General features: G+C 50.0%; 8 protein-coding genes across 8 annotated transcripts; 2 read left to right on the top strand and 6 right to left on the bottom strand.

Annotated features, from left to right (window-relative positions):
• Positions 1–1567: 1567 nt before the first annotated feature.
• On the top strand, positions 1568–3308 carry ASPSYDRAFT_150856 (carboxylic acid transport protein; the record flags this gene model as incomplete). Its single annotated transcript, XM_040842045.1, has 5 exons — positions 1568–2127; positions 2181–2311; positions 2361–2539; positions 2588–2936; positions 2992–3308. The coding sequence occupies 5 exons, from the start codon at positions 1568–1570 to the stop codon at positions 3306–3308; spliced, it is 1536 nt and encodes a 511-aa protein (XP_040702595.1).
• Positions 3064–4595, bottom strand: ASPSYDRAFT_1176886 (uncharacterized protein; the record flags this gene model as incomplete). The annotated part of the gene is made up of 5 exons (XM_040840316.1): positions 3064–3736; positions 3854–4129; positions 4220–4251; positions 4294–4472; positions 4546–4595. The coding sequence occupies 5 exons, from the start codon at positions 4593–4595 to the stop codon at positions 3458–3460; spliced, it is 816 nt and encodes a 271-aa protein (XP_040702594.1). The 3' UTR covers positions 3064–3457.
• Positions 4596–4743: 148 nt separating this feature from the next.
• ASPSYDRAFT_971635 (acetyl xylan esterase) lies at positions 4744–6061 on the bottom strand. The gene is made up of 3 exons (XM_040853230.1): positions 5710–6061; positions 5401–5657; positions 4744–5347 (listed from the first exon to the last, which is right to left on the bottom strand). Exons 1-3 carry the CDS (start codon positions 5909–5911, stop codon positions 4892–4894), a joined length of 915 nt encoding a protein of 304 aa, XP_040702593.1. The 5' UTR covers positions 5912–6061; the 3' UTR covers positions 4744–4891.
• Positions 6062–6539: 478 nt separating this feature from the next.
• On the bottom strand, positions 6540–7298 carry ASPSYDRAFT_973165 (uncharacterized protein). Its single transcript, XM_040853235.1, has 2 exons — positions 6682–7298; positions 6540–6619 (listed from the first exon to the last, which is right to left on the bottom strand). The coding sequence occupies exons 1-2, from the start codon at positions 6996–6998 to the stop codon at positions 6571–6573; spliced, it is 366 nt and encodes a 121-aa protein (XP_040702592.1). The 5' UTR covers positions 6999–7298; the 3' UTR covers positions 6540–6570.
• A 623-nt stretch (positions 7299–7921) lies between these two features.
• Positions 7922–10369, bottom strand: ASPSYDRAFT_151222 (uncharacterized protein; the record flags this gene model as incomplete). The annotated part of the gene is made up of 5 exons (XM_040842082.1): positions 7922–8876; positions 8946–9036; positions 9103–9237; positions 9294–9553; positions 9612–10369. The coding sequence occupies 5 exons, from the start codon at positions 10367–10369 to the stop codon at positions 7922–7924; spliced, it is 2199 nt and encodes a 732-aa protein (XP_040702591.1).
• Positions 10370–10981: 612 nt separating this feature from the next.
• On the bottom strand, positions 10982–14256 carry ASPSYDRAFT_45180 (N-alpha-acetyltransferase 35, NatC auxiliary subunit). The gene is made up of 8 exons (XM_040846986.1): positions 14057–14256; positions 13914–13981; positions 13685–13822; positions 13372–13608; positions 12847–13302; positions 12541–12798; positions 12391–12489; positions 10982–12340 (listed from the first exon to the last, which is right to left on the bottom strand). The coding sequence occupies exons 1-8, from the start codon at positions 14154–14156 to the stop codon at positions 11450–11452; spliced, it is 2247 nt and encodes a 748-aa protein (XP_040702590.1). The 5' UTR covers positions 14157–14256; the 3' UTR covers positions 10982–11449.
• A 357-nt stretch (positions 14257–14613) lies between these two features.
• On the bottom strand, positions 14614–14953 carry ASPSYDRAFT_125181 (ATP synthase subunit epsilon family protein; the record flags this gene model as incomplete). Its single annotated transcript, XM_040840449.1, has 3 exons — positions 14614–14658; positions 14735–14849; positions 14922–14953. Coding segments are annotated over 3 exons (192 nt in total), but the record flags the coding sequence as incomplete, so codon positions are not given.
• An 877-nt stretch (positions 14954–15830) lies between these two features.
• ASPSYDRAFT_132390 (uncharacterized protein) lies at positions 15831–17329 on the top strand. Its single transcript, XM_040840604.1, has 2 exons — positions 15831–15951; positions 16026–17329. Exons 1-2 carry the CDS (start codon positions 15894–15896, stop codon positions 17081–17083), a joined length of 1116 nt encoding a protein of 371 aa, XP_040702588.1. The 5' UTR covers positions 15831–15893; the 3' UTR covers positions 17084–17329.
• Positions 17330–17354: the final 25 nt, after the last annotated feature.

Genomic DNA, 17354 nt, shown 5'->3' with positions numbered 1-17354 from the left:
ACAGACCTTTGCGGCAAGTCTCGGGATGCCTGGACTCAATTCCCAATAGGAGAAATGCCGTTCTTCGGCATGAATTGTCCTGGTAAGCTTGAGACTTCAGGCCGAGCCCGATTGCCGGGCTCGGCGATATCTGGCCCTGGGCGATGACAAATTGACCGTGCAGGGACTCGAATCCTGGAGAGTGTGATGCGTTCAAGAGTGGCACCGTCCTGTGCATTAGAACGGAAGGTATAGACACCATCACGTGGGGTACTAGGCTAGGTCTAGACAACGCGGGGTCTCCAGCCTTCTCCAGCTCCCGCGTCATCTTCTTGGCTTCCAGCTTCCCAACTCCTGAAAACTTCATCCTGTATCATCGGGACGAGAACGGAGTCCAACACCAGTCATTGACAGAGTGATTGCCATGATAAAAGCTTGCAAGCACATGACCTTGCTTCGAACTGAGGCCGGGTCGGCTTAGCCAACGACAGACAAGCCTTGCAGCTGGCGTTTCCCTCTGTGTCTCGCGTCCGCTCCCACCCAATAAGCTCTTGCTTGGCAAGAGTAAGCGTCTCCAAAACTCTTCTTTTGCGTGTTTTCCAAGACCGCCAAGGCTACGGAGGTGCCTCCGGCACCCGAATACTGCCCCTCCCCGACTTTCTTGCCCCAGAAAAAACCGGTGTTTGATCGGTGTCCCCGACTTCAACCCCCTTGTACCCCGCTATGAAATGTGTTTATGAGATTAGGCTTCCACTCATCCGGGATGGGCAAGATATCGGAAAGCCTCCGAGCCACGCAGCCCGTCATTCTCCGGCATCAAAAGCCAGGCTGGGGATGTTGTTTTCGGCGCACAAACCCCGGCAAGGGTCTCGTGGCCTCGCATATCCCCCAGGAGAGATGACGCCCTCGCTTCCTCCGCAGGGATCTCGATGCAGCTGAGAGTCTGAGCTGAGCTGTGCATTCCTTCAACCCTTGGCAGTCGAGGCTGCTATCTCGCACTGTGTCATCTTGTTCACATTCGGAACCTGGCAGCAAACACCTGCACTTGGGAGTTAGAGTAGATTGAAATACCGCATCTAGACCTAAACGTCTTACCTTTCTCAAGGCTGGACCTTGTTTGACCTTGGCTGACTGCATCCTTTGTCTTGTTTTCGTCCTTCCATGACCATGGGCGAAAACTGTGTGAGCTAGCGCGTCTCGGCATCCACGTTGAGACCAGTCGATCCCCGGAATGCATCCAAAACGGGTTGTGCTCGACATTTTGCTGCAACCCCAGATTGCTTAGGCCCTTGGCAGCACCTCGGGTCGCGGTAGATTTGTAGCCCGCCGTGGGGCATGTACGCAATGGAAGGCCGCAAAAGCCATGGGAGGGGTTTGATTATGAGGGAATATCATTATTGCGTGGGGTGGTGTCGCACACCCTCCGCATGAAACCCTTGATGCGATCCGCGAAAGACGATGGCAGGGGGTCGGGCGTATATAAGCTAGATGAAACCGCCGTGAGCTATGAAAGTAGAGTCAACTTCCCTTGCTCCAGCACGAAGGCCCCATCAAAGACAAGGCTTTCCTGTTTCAACAAAGAGTGACCATGTCTTCACCACACAACGAGCCTGCTGAGCCCGTCGCTGAGGGGATTTGGGCTGTCGCAAAGCAGTCCTGGGCTGATCTCTTCAGATGGCGACAGCGTGTCGAAATAGTTAACGAGCAGGGTGAGAAGCGTGCGGAATGGCAGGACCCTGATCGCTTCCAAAACCCCATCAAACTTTTCATGTTGCTGAGTGCGCGGGACTGGCTGTTCTTTCTCGTCGGACTTGCCGCCTGGACTGCGGATGCGTTTGACTTCCACGCGCTATCCATCCAGCAGGTGAAGCTTGCCGACTATTATGGGAAGACTAAGACTGACATATCCACTGCCATTACTCTGACGTTGCTACTGAGAAGTGTGGGAGCGGCATTCTTCGGTCTAGCGGGTGACAGATGGGGTCGTAAATGGCCCATGGTCGTCAACATGATCGTGCTAGGAGTCCTCCAGATTGCAACAATCTACAGTGGCACTTTCCAGCAGTTCCTGGCCGTGAGAAGTTTGTTCGGGCTGTTCATGGGTGGTGTATATGGAAATGCTATTGCCATGGCTTTGGAACACTGCCCGTACGTACCACTCCTTGAGCAATATCACTTCTTCAATGTTAATTGTTTCATAGTGTCAATGCCCGTGGTCTCATGTCTGGGATTCTCCAGCAAGGTTACTCCCTTGGATATGTCTTTGCTGCATGTGCCAACTTGGGAGTTGGGGGAGAAACTGAAACCTACAAGACAGTGTTTTGGATTGCCGGTATGTCTACTAAATCGCGAATATGTCGAGACGTTCTGACGAAATTCAGCTGGAATCTCGATTGGTATTGGTCTAATTCGTATGCTCTTCCCTGAGTCGAAACAGTTTCTTGAGGCAAAGGCAGCAGGAAAACAGTCGGTTAGTGCTGGAGAGTTTTGGAGAGAGACGAAACACATGGTTGGCCAAGAATGGAAGATTTCGGTTTACTGCATTATCCTGATGACTTGGGTGCGCTTTTCTCCGTTTATGACAGATTACCGAACTAACCTTGTGCAGTTCAACTATTATTCCCACACGTCCCAAGACTCTTACACTACATTCATGTTGACCCAGAAGGAACTGGAAAACGACGGGGCTTCTCGCGCATCAATCATCATGAAGACTGGAGCCTGTGTTGGTGGTACCATCATTGGATATTTATCGCAGTTTGTAGGACGTCGCCGTGCTATCATTGTTGCGGCTTTCATATCCGGTGTACTCATCCCCGCCTGGATTCTCCCAAAAACAGAGAGATCTCTCAGCGCAACTGGGTTCTTTCTCCAATTCTTCATACAGGGTGCTTGGGGTGTCATCCCCATTCATTTGAACGAGCTCTCCCCACCTGCCTTCCGATCCCTGTTCCCAGGTACGTTTGCATCCCAAGCCCTTAGGATTATGCATACATTCTAACAAAGTACAAGGTCTTACCTACCAGGTCGGAAATATGATCTCCTCTCCGTCAGCACAGATTGTCAACGCTGTCGCGGAAAAAACATTCATCAAAGGCCCGTCTGGAACTCCTGTCGAGGCCTACGGCCCCACTATGGGCGTCGCTACTGCAATCATCGCTACCGGAATCATGGTGACAACCGCCTTCGGCCCAGAGAAGCGTGGTCGCCGCTTCGAGACCGCTGTCGTGGGTGTTCAAGAGGAGTTGAAGACAAAGACCGTGGAGGACCCTGAGAAGGGGGACTACAACCCAACCGACGAAAACATTGAACGCGCGCCCAAGAATTAGGATTCTCTTGCACCCATTCATGACAGGTAATGTGGTATATGATGGACGTTTGATGTATGGTTTGAAGATGTTGGTTATGAACTTGAAGGCTAGTGATTTTGCAGGAACTTCCTTGATAGTTCCCAATTGAAGTAGAAGTCACGGATTCTTCATTTTCTCTCATAGACACTAATCATATCAGAACCCTTCCCAACCTCGTACGTCCTTTCTGGCTGCATATACACCCGCCTTGTGAACTTCCCAACTCCCTCATCCCCACCAGCCAGAATTTCCCAATGTACCCCGTTAACACCCCACGGAGGCCCAGGAAGCCCAGGGTCCTTATACATGGGGAACTCCAAACAAACCAACAGCCCACCTGGTTTCAACAACTCCGCCATCCGCTCCGCCCACTGTCCACGCTGACTTGGATGCAGGGCGCATAGAAACTACGACTTGTCAGCACTAGCACCACCTACATACATACCAACTAATTCACAGCAGTGCCGCAAATCCAGTTTGAAGTAGGTTTAAAAAAAAAAAAAAAAAAAAACTGAAAGACTCACAGTATAATCATAGACGACATCAAACTGCTCAACATCCAGCGCCCCAAGCCAAGCCTCATCAAAGAAGTCTCCTTCTACGAACTGCGCTTTTCCCGCCTGAATAATACCACTGGGATTTTCCTTCCATGTTTCCCCGAAATTACACGCCTGCGGAGATGCAAGTTCCTTCTCTGCAAACTCTCTAGCCTCTGAGACTGCTGTTCCCGAGATCTCAAGGCCGCATGCATTGAACCCGTGGAGCGCGAGGGCGATTACGTCGTAGCCCCGGCCGCAGCCCTGTGTCGCGACGCTCATTAATATAAATCCCATTATCCCTCTGTTTCTTGAGGCGATGGTATGGATAAGCAAAATTCGAGATATACATACTGGCACGAGCACGTTCTTCCTACCCTTTTCCACTACTACTCCCCCTCCCCCATCGTTCCGCTGACTACTACTACTACTACTAGTAGTAGCAGTAGGGGCAGTAGTACTAGTAGCCTGGAACGGACAAAACAGCGTCTGGTTATAACTCTCCACCAAATCAACTAAAGCCGGCGATGGAATGCCTCTATCCCAGAGGTCGCTTTCCCCCGAGTTCCATAGGTCGGACCATGCTGCGCCGTGTGAGGTTGTGGGTCTGTGTCCGAGTGGTGTTGAGCAATGTCCGGACTTAGCTGGCTCAAGTGGAGGCAGTAGGGGAAACTACGTACCGATTCTCGAATTGTGAGATTAAACGGCCTTTTGGTGGGTTGGGTGCCATTTTATCCCCCTTTTTCTTTGGTGCTTCTTGGGTCGCTAGTTGGGTGGTAGTTGAGGAGTAGTAAGTATGGGTGCGGGTTAGGTTAACGTTGTGGGGATGAGGGGAGAGAAAGAGGTGGGCTTGGCGGAAAGAACCATATTTTGGACTTTTGGTTCGAGAAATTTAGAGCTCGGCAAGACAATAATATATTGATGTTTATAAAGTAGTGAGGGATGCCACTATTTCGCAAGTCTCGTCAATGGCAGCATGCCATGACATAATGCCGTCTCAAATTTTCAGCTCTCGAAAGAACCCTCTTAGCTAGTAAACCCAAACCACTTCAGATCCTCATCGCCCTGGATCTGGATGTTATGAGTCACTCCATTCGCCAAAATTCCTTGTAGGTTCGGGCCCCAGATCGTCTTATCCCAGTCAGCCACAGGCGTATCATTCTGCGTCTCCTGCGGCGAGTCATAGGTGTACCCAAAAACGCCCGCCCACTGCTTGCAAGTCTCGTAGTAATTCTGCGTATCTAGCGTAGTATCCTGGCTGCCGTGATAGATCTGCATTTTCGGTCTGTCACCGTCATAGTCGGGGTACATAGCTTTTGCGATCTCGGCCCAGTGCTCAGGCGTGCTGACGGACTCCCCAGTCGAGCAGGTGCTGTTCCACCAGTCTTGTTCGTCGGCCTCGGCGTAGAAACATCCGGCTGCTACACCTGCGTAGGCGATACCGGCGGAGAAGAGCCCAGGGTAAGTGGCTGCCATGACGTTCTGCGGTTGTTAGCTTGTACTAGAAATCCTTTCAAGGCATCTGGACGCGTTACAGTCATCATTGCGCCGGAGCTGGTTCCTGTCACGTAGACGCGGCTGGAGTCCGCGTTGTACTGGTCAGTTGTCCAGGTCACCATGTTGGCGATGGAGTTGCTGTTGCCGCCTCCGTTGTGGGTTAAGGATGATTGGGAGCTAACGTCCCAGCAGCCGCCCTCGTACGGGCTTTCTGGGTAAATGACGATGAATCCGTGGGTTTCTGCATACTGCGCGTAAGGGGTGCCGGTGTAGTACGCTTCAGCGGTTCCCGTGCCTGGTAGTCACCTATTAGCGAAGTACGCTTCTAGGTAGTATGATGATTATACAGTAGTGAATCGCTACAACAATGGCAGGGTTAGTCGCCAGGTTTTCGGGGACGTATATATAGAAACCGACGTCGGTAGGATTTTCTCCAAAATCGGTGACTTGGGACAACTGCCCGGGTGTTGGAGCACGTCGGCTCAACGTAAAGGCACTGCAAGCGAATGCATAGAAGAGAACCGAGAGTATGTGTCGTAGCGGGACCATGATGGGTGTAAGTCGCAAAAGCGTCAAGGTATTTAGAGGACTGGAGATGCCGGGTTGGGACCCTTCATATATCTCCAGTTTCAACCATCACTACTGGGCTGATCCAGACAGCTGCAGCCCCTCAATTAATCACATACTCGCTAAATACGGCCACGACACGGAGAAGCAGAAACGAGAGTCCGCATCTAAAACGCCGGGGCGGGATCGGCAGTCATAGCTGCCCAAATGAAAAGAAACTTGTCATGGAATGATTGAGGATGATCCGGATAAATTGCTCTGATACGCTTTGAATGTATTCTCCATGTTTTTCTTGCTGGGATTTGATGCTTCGCCAAAATTGATACGGCGATTTTTCTCGGCGCTTCGGCCTTGCAGAATAAGGAATTTTCCGCTGGCCCGTATGAATCATGACTGAAACTCTTGCACGGCTGTTGATCGGACGACTCACCTATCGAACATCATAGTTTTCCTAGTAGTCAAACTAGTTCTCTATGCTGATTATAGCGACAATATTATGTTCCTGCAGCTGATGACATCGGATCTACCCGACGTAGATCAATTGTCAAAGTTCGATATGACTCCACATGCAGGAGAATAACAGCTGTTCCGGGAGGGGGGATCCATATTCTGTCGCTGCTACCTCAAGGTGACCGGCAGGGTCAGATAAACTGGCCCTCATCTTCTCGATAACAAACAGCGACAAGGGATCTGCGATGGAAAACCAGCTCAGTTTTTTTCGTTTCCGACGGGTAGGGTGTCAGTTGATGTACCTGCAGAGATAGAAATCATGTTGCAGAAGAGAACTGAGGGATTGGCGGACTGGCGGACTGAGCAGATAGCTTCTCATCACCTGATCCCAAACTCCTCCTTTTCTCCCTAAATTTTCCCCTTCCTGCACATTCTGTTCAATACCAGGGGCAGCGAGTCCTATACGAGTCAGGTCTTCAACGGCCAACCCCAAATCCAAGTCATCAATCAAGAGGCAAAGAGTAAGTGCGGCGAATACCGCGACTACTGTGTCCTCCAGTCCGCAGGAACCGCACACCGAACCGTTCGGGACTCGAGTAACTTGACACATGCTGCACATTGGGCCGAGGTGATGTCTAGGTCACGCAGCATCACGATGCCTTGTTCCCCATCCATCCATCCAACAACCAGGACCACCCGTGAACTTTAGAGTCTTCAGCGGTGAGAACCTCAACCAAACTGATCTTGTTGTCTGGACCATGTCCCGCGTGAACTACATGGATGGATTTGCCACTGCGGGTGAGACCTTTGGACAGACCAATGAGACTTGTGCGGTGAAGTTCTCACCAGTTGAGGATGAGTTTTGGTCCTAGCAGGGGGTGGGGGACATTATTGTGCGCAAGTTTCCTTATGATCCGAATAGTATTATTTATAAGATGGACTCTGAGTGAAGAGGAGCAAAGTATTTATGTTCTTCGGTTTCGTCTTTCTATATATAGAATTGTACACAATTGCATGGAAGAGTGTTCCCAAAATATGAAAAGAGGAACTGAAAATCCGTCAAAATGCCATTAACTGGATCCTTCTGCTAGGATCAACACACCAATTTTTAGGCGTCTCGGTCTCGCCGCAATCTAGCTGGTTGGTGGTCATGACGGGTGCTTCAGTTAAGGAAGTCTATTGGAGTACGCGCCCGGCCATCCGAAAGTGCCGTTTTAGGAATGCAACAATATGCAAGGGCTGGGGCTGAGATCTCGAAGTCCGAGTTTCGGGGTTACATTTCAGTCGTGGTGGTGATGCTCGATTCTCGAATCAGGCAATACGAGTCACTGGACGTACGGCCGAAACGGATGTTATTCGGCGTTCGGACAGCGGAGACACCGCACCGAAAGTCTGAACTCTATAAGGCCGACTCTCCCTTTTCTTCTTCTCTGTATTATTTCGTGCTGACCACAGCAAACAGGTCGGTCGCCGGCCAGGTTAACGTCTTCCCTCGGATCCATGCCGTCGAGGGTGAGATAAAATTACATGTTCTTCGTCACTTCATGAATTTCCTATGTTCATACTAGGAAACAGCATTACGTCCGACACTTGGTTCAGAATATTGTCCAGATGTCCGTCCTCCAAAGGCACGCCGTATGCTCCTCCGTAGGGCGGCATTGAGGCCGCAAGGTTGGCGAATGCGGGCGAGGGCAGGAACGAGGTGTCTGGCGGAACGCTCGGTGTCGCGCTTTCGCCCTTCAAGGGTGTCCCCTGTTCGTCCCGCTGGTTCTTTCCCGAATCAAACGCAGAATTGACTGCTCGGAGCGCTTCCAATGATGAGGAGAGGTGCTTCGCCGTGTCTGTTCGCGTGGTCGGGTTCACAGTCCCGTCCGCATATACGTGGTCCGCGAGAACCCTTTCAAGTCGCCGGAGCAGGTCCCGAGATCGTGGCCAAACCTTGTCGTTTGTATTCGCGATAAGAAGGAAGGCCGATGCGATGGTTCGCTGGACACTGATCCAGGTGCGCGATGCATACGGGCTGATCGTGTGCAACTCAATAAAGGCTTCGATTAGGTTCACTAGGTTCGCCAAGCACTCATGCCGTAAGTTCTCACGTTCTTGGTCGGCGATCGAGGCGTCCGGATCCAAAGATACTCGGCATAAAAGCGAGATATAATACGAAGAGTGCAGCTTCAGCTCCGCCCATTCGATGCTGTCCGCTAAGCTGATGCAACGCTCTCTGAAGCGCAGGTGCGGTGCTGCCTCTGCAAATATGCTGCGTATACGTTTCACATACACGAAAATTTCTCTTGGTTGAAGGTGCGAGTGCTTCTCGATCATCAAGACACGGAGCGTCTCAAGTACGACGCCAAGAATGCGAGCCAAGGTCTCGAAGTATGACCGATGCCCGGGCATTGATTTGCGGTGGTAGGGAATATCTGGCTGGCTGATCATGGTGATTGACGGCCGATCATAGGCCAGGGAGAAATGACTGTTCTGAAATGCCATGGCCCACCTATCCAGTTAGGGAAACACCATTAATATGCATTGCTCCACTCAAGTACATCGAAGACTGGTTACGTACCAAACCCTTCTCCGAGCTTCTTGCAGGACCGGTGGGTAACCAGGCGCCTCTGCGTGCAGTCCAAGAACCATGCAAAGACGTTCCGTCATCCCTATTGTTGGAAATTGAGACGGCCGTCAGCTTTATCATAAGCTACCGCTAAGATATCGCCACCTACCGAGCAATGTGTAAGATGCTCCAGCATTCATGTTGTAGGATAGAACACTGCTGATGATTAATAGAATCTGGATGACTTCCACCGACGGCTGCGACACATAATTCAGCATGCGCAGGCACTGGTACGAACAGGAAACTAGGAGCTGTTAATCTTCAGATGAACATGTGTACTTCTTGCAACAGACGGCTCACCGTATATCCAAGAAGTCATCTCACGTTGGATTCCCGGTAAATCAGAAAGCTGGCACCCGGAGGCAAGGACTGCGAAGCAGAGGCTCAGAAAGCCGATGCTCATTCCAAAAGGTTTCAGCAAGCCATTGCTGTCCGGCTCATAGACTCCACCTGCTCGTTGTCGGCCCTCCAATAATTGCTTCAGGTCGCTCTCGAATTGATCAACATCTGAAAGTACAGGATACAGCACAGCTGCGATATGTTTGTAATAGCTAAACAGTCTACAGGAGTCAGACGGCAGATTCGCCCAAATTGAAATAGGATATGGTTTAAACTCACTTGAAACACTGATCATCATCCGGCAGTACGTCACATACACCTCCAATGTTGAAGGTGAGTGGATCCGACGACCAGAGGTCAACGAAAGGATATCCGCTGTTGTCGTTTTCCAATGCAAGCTGCCCAAGTAAATCGTCTCTGGGTAGCGCCTGCGCTGGGCCTGCAGCGCTTTTCGTCTTGTCTAAAATATCATGTAACGCAGACCGATTTCCGATATGGACCGAGCCCGTTTTCAACGTGGTCGATCCGTATATGCTACTATTTCGCTGCGACGGAGAGCCGCCGCCTACTTCACTTGCGTCCGGAGGATGATCGATTGGTTTCCGCGGCTGTGGCGGTTGCAGTGGATGTGAATGCGCCTGGACGATTGATTTCATGCTTTCTAGGACGTGTGCCATCTCTTGCATCTTGGTATTGAGTTCTTCCCACTCGCCGGGAGATATCGAAACTGTATCCGACGATGGGTCGTCCATACCGGGATCGGCAGAGTAGAGCGCATCGTGACTACTTGTAGATAGCGTCGATGGGAGATATATCTGTGGTGCATTTCCTGGGGTCGCTGGGACCGCGAAGTTCTCGGGAGCAATTGGTGGCCTGCGAGGGACCAAGGCTGGAGGAGGACGGCCGTAGGTACAATTGAACCCGCGCTTGATGCAGTTGCTGCATGGCACGCTTCGGTCACAGCGGACCTTGCTCGCGCGACATTGATGACATGTTTTGCACTCGCGTGGTCGGCGTCGAATAGGGTAGACTGGCATCGCAATCGATAACAAGCCTTCCCTTTTATGGGTGGAGGAGAAGCAAATGCGGACAATGCGAAGGGGGTAGCCGAATCATCTAATGCAAGCCCAAAAAACATGCGACCGACATTAGACCCAATATGCCAGATGGTGTGTAACCAAGTCTTCCAAATGAATGCAGAATCGCAACGGCCATCGACAGGCAAACAAAAGATCGTGATCTAGCAGGACCGGAGGATCGTCGCGGGTCAAGGAGCGAGGGCCAGCTCGGTCGCGGTCGCGAAAAGGTTCAAATTCAATCCAATTCCCTATCAATGCCAGAGACTCTGCAGAAGTTCAAGAAAAAAGTATATCAGCTGATGCACATCGGTTGATAATGGGAGAGGCGGTACATTTGCGATAATTCGCTCCAGAGGAACGCAAAATGCTGGAGGCTCGCGTTGTGCCGTGCTCGGAATTCCAGCAGCTGCGTCTGTGCTCAGAACCGAAGCCAAGACTGCAGCTCTCCTAAAACGGTGCGGATGACGATTTGAAACAGGGGGATTATGACGAACAGGAGGACTCTAACAATACCTACCCTAGATAAAATTCGAATCTTAAATTGACGGCCATTGACTGACGGATGCTGATGAAGTCATGGTGGAAGCCGATTGTCTGGTTAGTCCGTCCGGCTACGGAGTCCAGACCCATCCATTCTCCTGCAACTATACTCAATAACCGTTTAGCAGACAGTAACGGAAGAAAGGAATGACCTCAGAATGGGCGTTTTTGAAAAAGAAATGCCATGGTTAACCGCTTCCATAACGAATATTAACAATAATCGAAGCGCTTGCTGATGGCACGAAGTTTCGGTGCAAACTGGCTGAAAACTAGAAGTACACGGTGGAATCCTTCTGTTCTCTCCTAATTAATTAATTAATGTGTAGAATCTTCAACCAATGATCCATTTCTATAGTGACATCCGTAATACACATAATGTCATTATCATCTACTCAATACAGTAGCTAGCATTGCTGTTGACCTTGCTGACTGTTTGTCGTCTATCAAATTGTGCTAGCGGCCCCGTATACTCTCTCTCTATCTCGTAAAGTTGCTGGCTCAAGCCTTCTTACTCGGCTGAACCTGCGAAACCTGCGGAACAGCCCACCAGTCATGCCAGCGAGGCTTAGAGCCCACCTCGGGAATATCAACACGGAGATTAAGCGGCCGGGCCCCAGAAGAAATCGTTTTCTTCACAGTTTCAATCGCAATGCTCGCGCCGATACAGGCACGCATTGTATCCTTCACGTCACGATTCCAGTCCTCTGCAACAGCTGGAGCGTCGGGCTTTCCGCCATTCAAGTCGTCGAATGGTCCGTTGGCGAGCGTTGTTTCCCAGGCTTTTCGTGCTTCCCCGATGGCCTTGGTTGCGCGCTCCATGACGACTTCGTCGCTGTCGCCTTGAAGAGTAGCTTCGCGGCTATATTCTTCGTATGGGACAAGTTCTGGGAGCGTAATCTGGAGGAAGGGCTTCATTCGAAGCTCGTACCGGAATTGGTCGTTTGAATATGCTTGCGGTCCGGCGGCGGTAGAAAGGAGTTTGTGTCGGGATAGGAGGACGTACAGGGCGTGTAGGGCGATTGCAAAGGCGTCGATGGCGACGATCTGCATTGTAAGGCGGTCGAAGAGGAGGAATGATTTGCGAAGGATGGCGTGTTTGGCTAGGGAACGCCGGCTTCGCTGTGCGCCGGAAAGGATGAACGTGCGGATTCGATCGATATGACCGAGGTGTGTTGAGCAAATGTGCGATAGATACCAGTACATTCCTGGAAGTTCCTCTGGAGCGTAGATAGATAACTCGAACCCGAGTTGGAGTATGAGACGGAATTGGATGAGTTTTTGGTGGTAAGCCCAGCTGCTAAGCGGGTACGCGTATGTAGTGTCCCCGTTTGGAAGCTCTAGTGGGGGTTCATCACTCAAGACACGTAGTTGTTCATCGAGATCTTCGGCCTATGGGAAGTTAATCCTATTTCAATGCCTGGGGTTTCTAGTGAACAAACCTCCATTTGTAGATTGTCCCAATCTACAAGGGTATGACAGATGGTTCGGCGGATGCGGCACCGGTTCAAACATGCACTTCGGAATGTATCCACGAATGGCTACATTCACCGTCAGTTATATGATAAAAGCAGTGTAATGATGGCACGTACCTGGGAAAAGCGCCTAACGAAACCATCCATCAATTGGGCAATCTGAAAACGAGGATCGGAGGGCATTTCGGTATCATCGAGATTGGCTTCAAGCAGTATGCTTGAAGGCAGAACAAGGGCCGCTAGTTCATCATACAGAAACTTTTTGACTGGAACTGCTCCAAGGATGACCATCTGATTCATGATGATGGTTTGAATGAGGGATCGAATGTATACTGACGGCTGAGGTTTTCGGGAAAGGATAGTCCAAACAGCCACCTATATGATCAGTAATGGCGGCAACAACAAAGGGCTTGCGAGTCGTACTTTCAAGTTTGGCGGGCCCCTATAGTCAAGTATTTGATTGAGATCGATCCCGTCCTGACATAGCCGTTTGAGATGCGCCAGCGCATCCTCAATGCTGATCCTGACCATTGGGCGGGGAGGCACTGTGCTGGCCAATTTCCTTTGGATTTTCCAACTGAAGGCTTCAGGCACAGGCCGACTGTTAGGCTTCGATTCTTTGAGAGTCGACAAAATCGACAGACAAGACTGTAGTTTGTCCACTGATCTTGATTCTAAAATATCGATATCTTGCAGCAAGGCCAAAAGAAATTCTTGTCGGAATTCCAATCGAGATTTTATGGCGTTTTTCACGGTTGTGTCCATCGCCTCCTGCTTATCGATCCAAGAAATTGCTCGGTCCAAAAGTGTGGTAAAAAGCCCAGAATCAAAGTGTGGTAGCAATGACCGGTTGTAGAGCTGTGTGCTAAAATCCTCCTCCTACACGATTCACAAGGTAAGTAAGCTCTGGTCTTCTGTTCCTGCATGCCACGACACGAAGGGACTGACCTCATAGTAGAATTCCCTGGTCACTCGCGTATGGACCAGGTCGCAGCACTTGATCAGCCCAAGGCAATATGCGCGTAGTACAATATGCACAAGCTCTGGTATTTGCTCACACGCGGCACGCCCCTCACGCCCAAAATGAGTATCTTCGAATTGTTTCGGTATAGGCCATAAGAGTCTGTCGAGATAGATCGAGGTGAAGAGTGTTTGCGAGAGAGGATGGCCCATATGCCATGCCATCTGTCATTTGCAACAGTTTCCTTTAGCACATTCCTGAAACAAACAATGATTGAACTATCGAACAATTTTTACACACCTCATGGCAAAGCAGCTCATCCATTATCCATACTACTTCTTCTGGTGCGAGGTCGCGCAAAACGTCATATTCGTCCTCCAAGCCTTTGCCGCTTTCTTCGGGACCGAGATATCCACTGTCCATCTTGGAGTCCATAATCTAATTATGCACAGATTCCATTAGCTCCTGACGGACACCGCCTGTTATGCCATAGTTGCCAGGCGCAATGGTTGGATAAGTTGCGGCCTACCTCCAAGGCGCCCACGGCCTCGAAAAGCGTAAAGTATTCATCTTTAACAAGTTGTCCGGTCTTTAATTCTGTAGAGGGAAGCCCTTATTAGCAAGAGCTCATGCCGACGTAATTGGCATTGGTAGGGCTGAAGGTGGCCTCACTTGATGCAGCTTGTGTGAACTTCTCTGTAATGTCGCGTGGAACAACGGACTGCGAAACGATTCGCGTCGTTGAAGCTCGGACCTGGCTATTGGGTAGCATATGGAAGACGCGATCATTCGCAGCCAGCTGCCAGATCTACCGAATATAGCGAGGAGCGGCGTCAATTTAAAGAATATGGTGAGGAAAAGGTTGGGTGAGGGGATGGCGGGGAGTGGAGTGTTCTTCGGGCGGACAGGGAAAGCGTTCCGACCAGCAAAAGAGCCTGAAAGCGGTCGTCTACAGATACACTGGAAGTCTATTTCTATATCACAAGCTTTGAGGCATCAAAAAACGAGAAGGTGATTCTATTCCGGGGATTTCAAGTAGGAGAGGGAAACAACTCCTTCCATTGATACCTAATCAACAGGCCATATCGTCACAAAGATTCCGAAGTTCCCCTTCCTCTGAGTTTCACTACCCGATATGTTCCAACATCGTCTAAAATACAACTATTCACTGCGTATCCGGGTGTTCGAAGAGACGCTTATTTCGATTCGGCATTGGCGGCGAGAGCCTGGTCGTTGGCTTCGGCAAGGTTCTTAACTTCGCCCTGCTTGCCGTTCTGTTCCCAAAGCCCGGTTAGTCACAGCTTCCTGGAGTTTCGCACGAATGGGTTTCTTAGAAATGGCAATACCAACCTCCCACTTGGCGAAACGCAGGTCCATGTTTCCACGGCGCTCAGCGGCGACACGAGGGCCGTCCTTGAGGGACCGGCGGACCGCGCGAGCAGCGACGGCCAGGTAGCGGTTGTAACTGAAAAGTTCAGCCATTGTCAGCGGTGACCCCTAATAGGGCAGACGGGGTAGGTATTAATGAGTATCGTACGTCAAACCAGCGGATTTCCAGGCGAAGACCATCTTGACGGTGTAAGTGGATTGGAGGGTTCAATGTACAAGGGGGCAGTCGGGATGTGATGCTTTGCAGAGCGACGAGTTCGGAGGGTCGGAATCTCGGGTCATGTGACACACGTGATGAGCACCCTGAGAACCAATAATATCCTCTGAATCTACTTTCATTCACTCAACAGCATCAGCCTGGAGTGCAAACAACCCCCAAGAGCATTTTGTTTTTCTCCCACATATATTATCCTGTTGCTTGCTTTATGGTGCAATATCATGGTCAACCTTAGAGTATTTCCGGTTGTATCTGACAAGTTTAAGATTCAATTGCTTCAATTTGTCTCGATCTATCTGAGGTTTGTCTGAATCGAAGCCGTAATTTCGCTTTAGCTGTCGTAAATGGGCAGTTCAGACTTCCTACAGTAAATATTGATATTATTTCTTTGTCGCAAACTTTTTTTCTGCTTCAAGGTTCTCTTTAGTTGTGCGTAATAAGACAAGTTTCTGGATTTTGATTTGTTCATCTGCCCACTCTTGTTTCCATAGGGCGAATCTGCTCATATAGAGAATTCCACTCAGTTTCAGAAGGAAATAGGCATTAAGTGGTGCCTGAGGTTGGGATCTGGGGTTTATCGCGGTTTTACTGTTGTATTCGGTCCTCGGACGCGTCTTCTTCCTCTAGGCAATTCGCCTTCGCCTCCATCGTCTTATCCATCTTCTCTCTCTTGCTCACCTTCAGCTGCATCTTAAGTTCAAGCTCAATCTTCGGACTATCACCCTATCTTCGATTTGCTATCACAGTATTGTTACCCCATCCCTTTGATCTCTTAATCATCTCCACTGCCCTCCGCGTATGGTCGCGAGCTGAATACCATACCTCTAGCTCGTTGTCACTCAAAGTTCCTTTTCGCCTCAACTACCGCGCTGGATCGCACATTACCTTGACTTATTTGGAAAGATGGTCAAGAAAGCAGCAGGACAGAGGCCGAAAAGGCGAAACATCGTCCGCTGGGATGGTATATTGCTTCTTTACACTCACTGTCAATCTAACTTCTATGAGCCATTCACTAACTTTATCTTGTTATATCAGAAAACCTCGACGAGCTCCTTTTGCTGACTATTCAATCGGTTTGCAATGCGAAATCAGTCAAGATTCCGTGGGCTGAAGTGGCTGCAACCATGGGTCATCACACCACTGAGGGCGCAATTACCCAGCATCTTGCGAAGCTGCGCGTCCGCCGCATACAGGCAGACAAGGAGGTCCCTCCGCCATTGAAGAGGGGATCTGTTGTCAGTAATTCCAATCTTTTGAAGATTTCAAATACCAAAACTCGCAAGGGGAACGGTCAAGTCGACAATGATGACAGCTTAGACGAGGAATGGGTCGAGAACAGAAGCTTATCGCGACGTAGGGCTAGCACGAAAAGAAAGATGCCACGAGTGAACTATGCAGAATTGCAGGATGCTGGTTACGAAGAAGACTCCGACGACAGCAGTGAAGAATTAGTAGCGTCTGGAGCAAATTTTCTAGAGTTGCCCAACGACAAACAGCAGGAAGCAACGCGCACACCAACTCCTCCAAGCACCAGCAAGATAGTTTCCTACAAGTGCCCAAAGACATTCCTTGCTGGACTTGGCAAAACGCCGAAGGAAGGAGCCTTCAAGGCTACTCTGCCCAAGATACCCACCCTGAAACCAGAGTCAGCCCTAAAACAAGAGGCAGCCGTGAAGCCCGAACCAACTACACCAAGCCGCGGTGTCTACGATACTTTCCCGAATGACGTGTTCGTCAACCAGACCAATCTTCCCATGGGATTTAGTTCTCCGTTTAGCAATGATGGCCCGACGCATAGTGGCTTTGCTGCTCATGTCGACTTTCCCATCCATGTTCCGGCTGCTCAATCCTCAGTGGACGCAAACACAATGTATATACCAACCGGCAACCCAGCCATCGACCTGCCACCAATTGGAGACATTTATTCGGATCCCTTTGTTTCAGAGCCGTTTACTATGGCTGGTTCCTTCCCGTCACTTCAGGGGTACCAGCAGGAACAGCCGCTTTTTCCAAACCATGGGTTTCAAGAAATGCTTGGGGAGTATCTTATCCAACCTGAAGAGTCGGAATGGTATTGTGCGCAACAAGAATAGTAGCCTAATGGTTACAATATTGACATATGATGAGATCTATGGAGTAGTATACTGGGTTTTAGTTCGCTTTCTTTTCCCCTGCTTAAACTCGGTAACTGGACCGGTTATTAGCGGGTATGCTTCCGCAGATGTATTTAGCAAAACAATCATTGTTTGTACTCCGAAAACCGTATCTGGTTAGTACTGCACGTAGATTCTCTTTTGCTTGGTAGAGTTTTAGACCAGTTGTGCATGCGATAGCTCCAGCTCCTGGAACGTAGAAGTCTAGCCA

This window comes from Aspergillus sydowii (genome assembly GCF_001890705.1).
Source record: "Aspergillus sydowii CBS 593.65 unplaced genomic scaffold ASPSYscaffold_5, whole genome shotgun sequence".
NCBI classification, from domain to species: domain Eukaryota; kingdom Fungi; phylum Ascomycota; class Eurotiomycetes; order Eurotiales; family Aspergillaceae; genus Aspergillus; species Aspergillus sydowii.
Note: the sequence above shows the minus strand (reverse complement) of the source record. Positions and strands in the feature narration are given on the sequence as shown.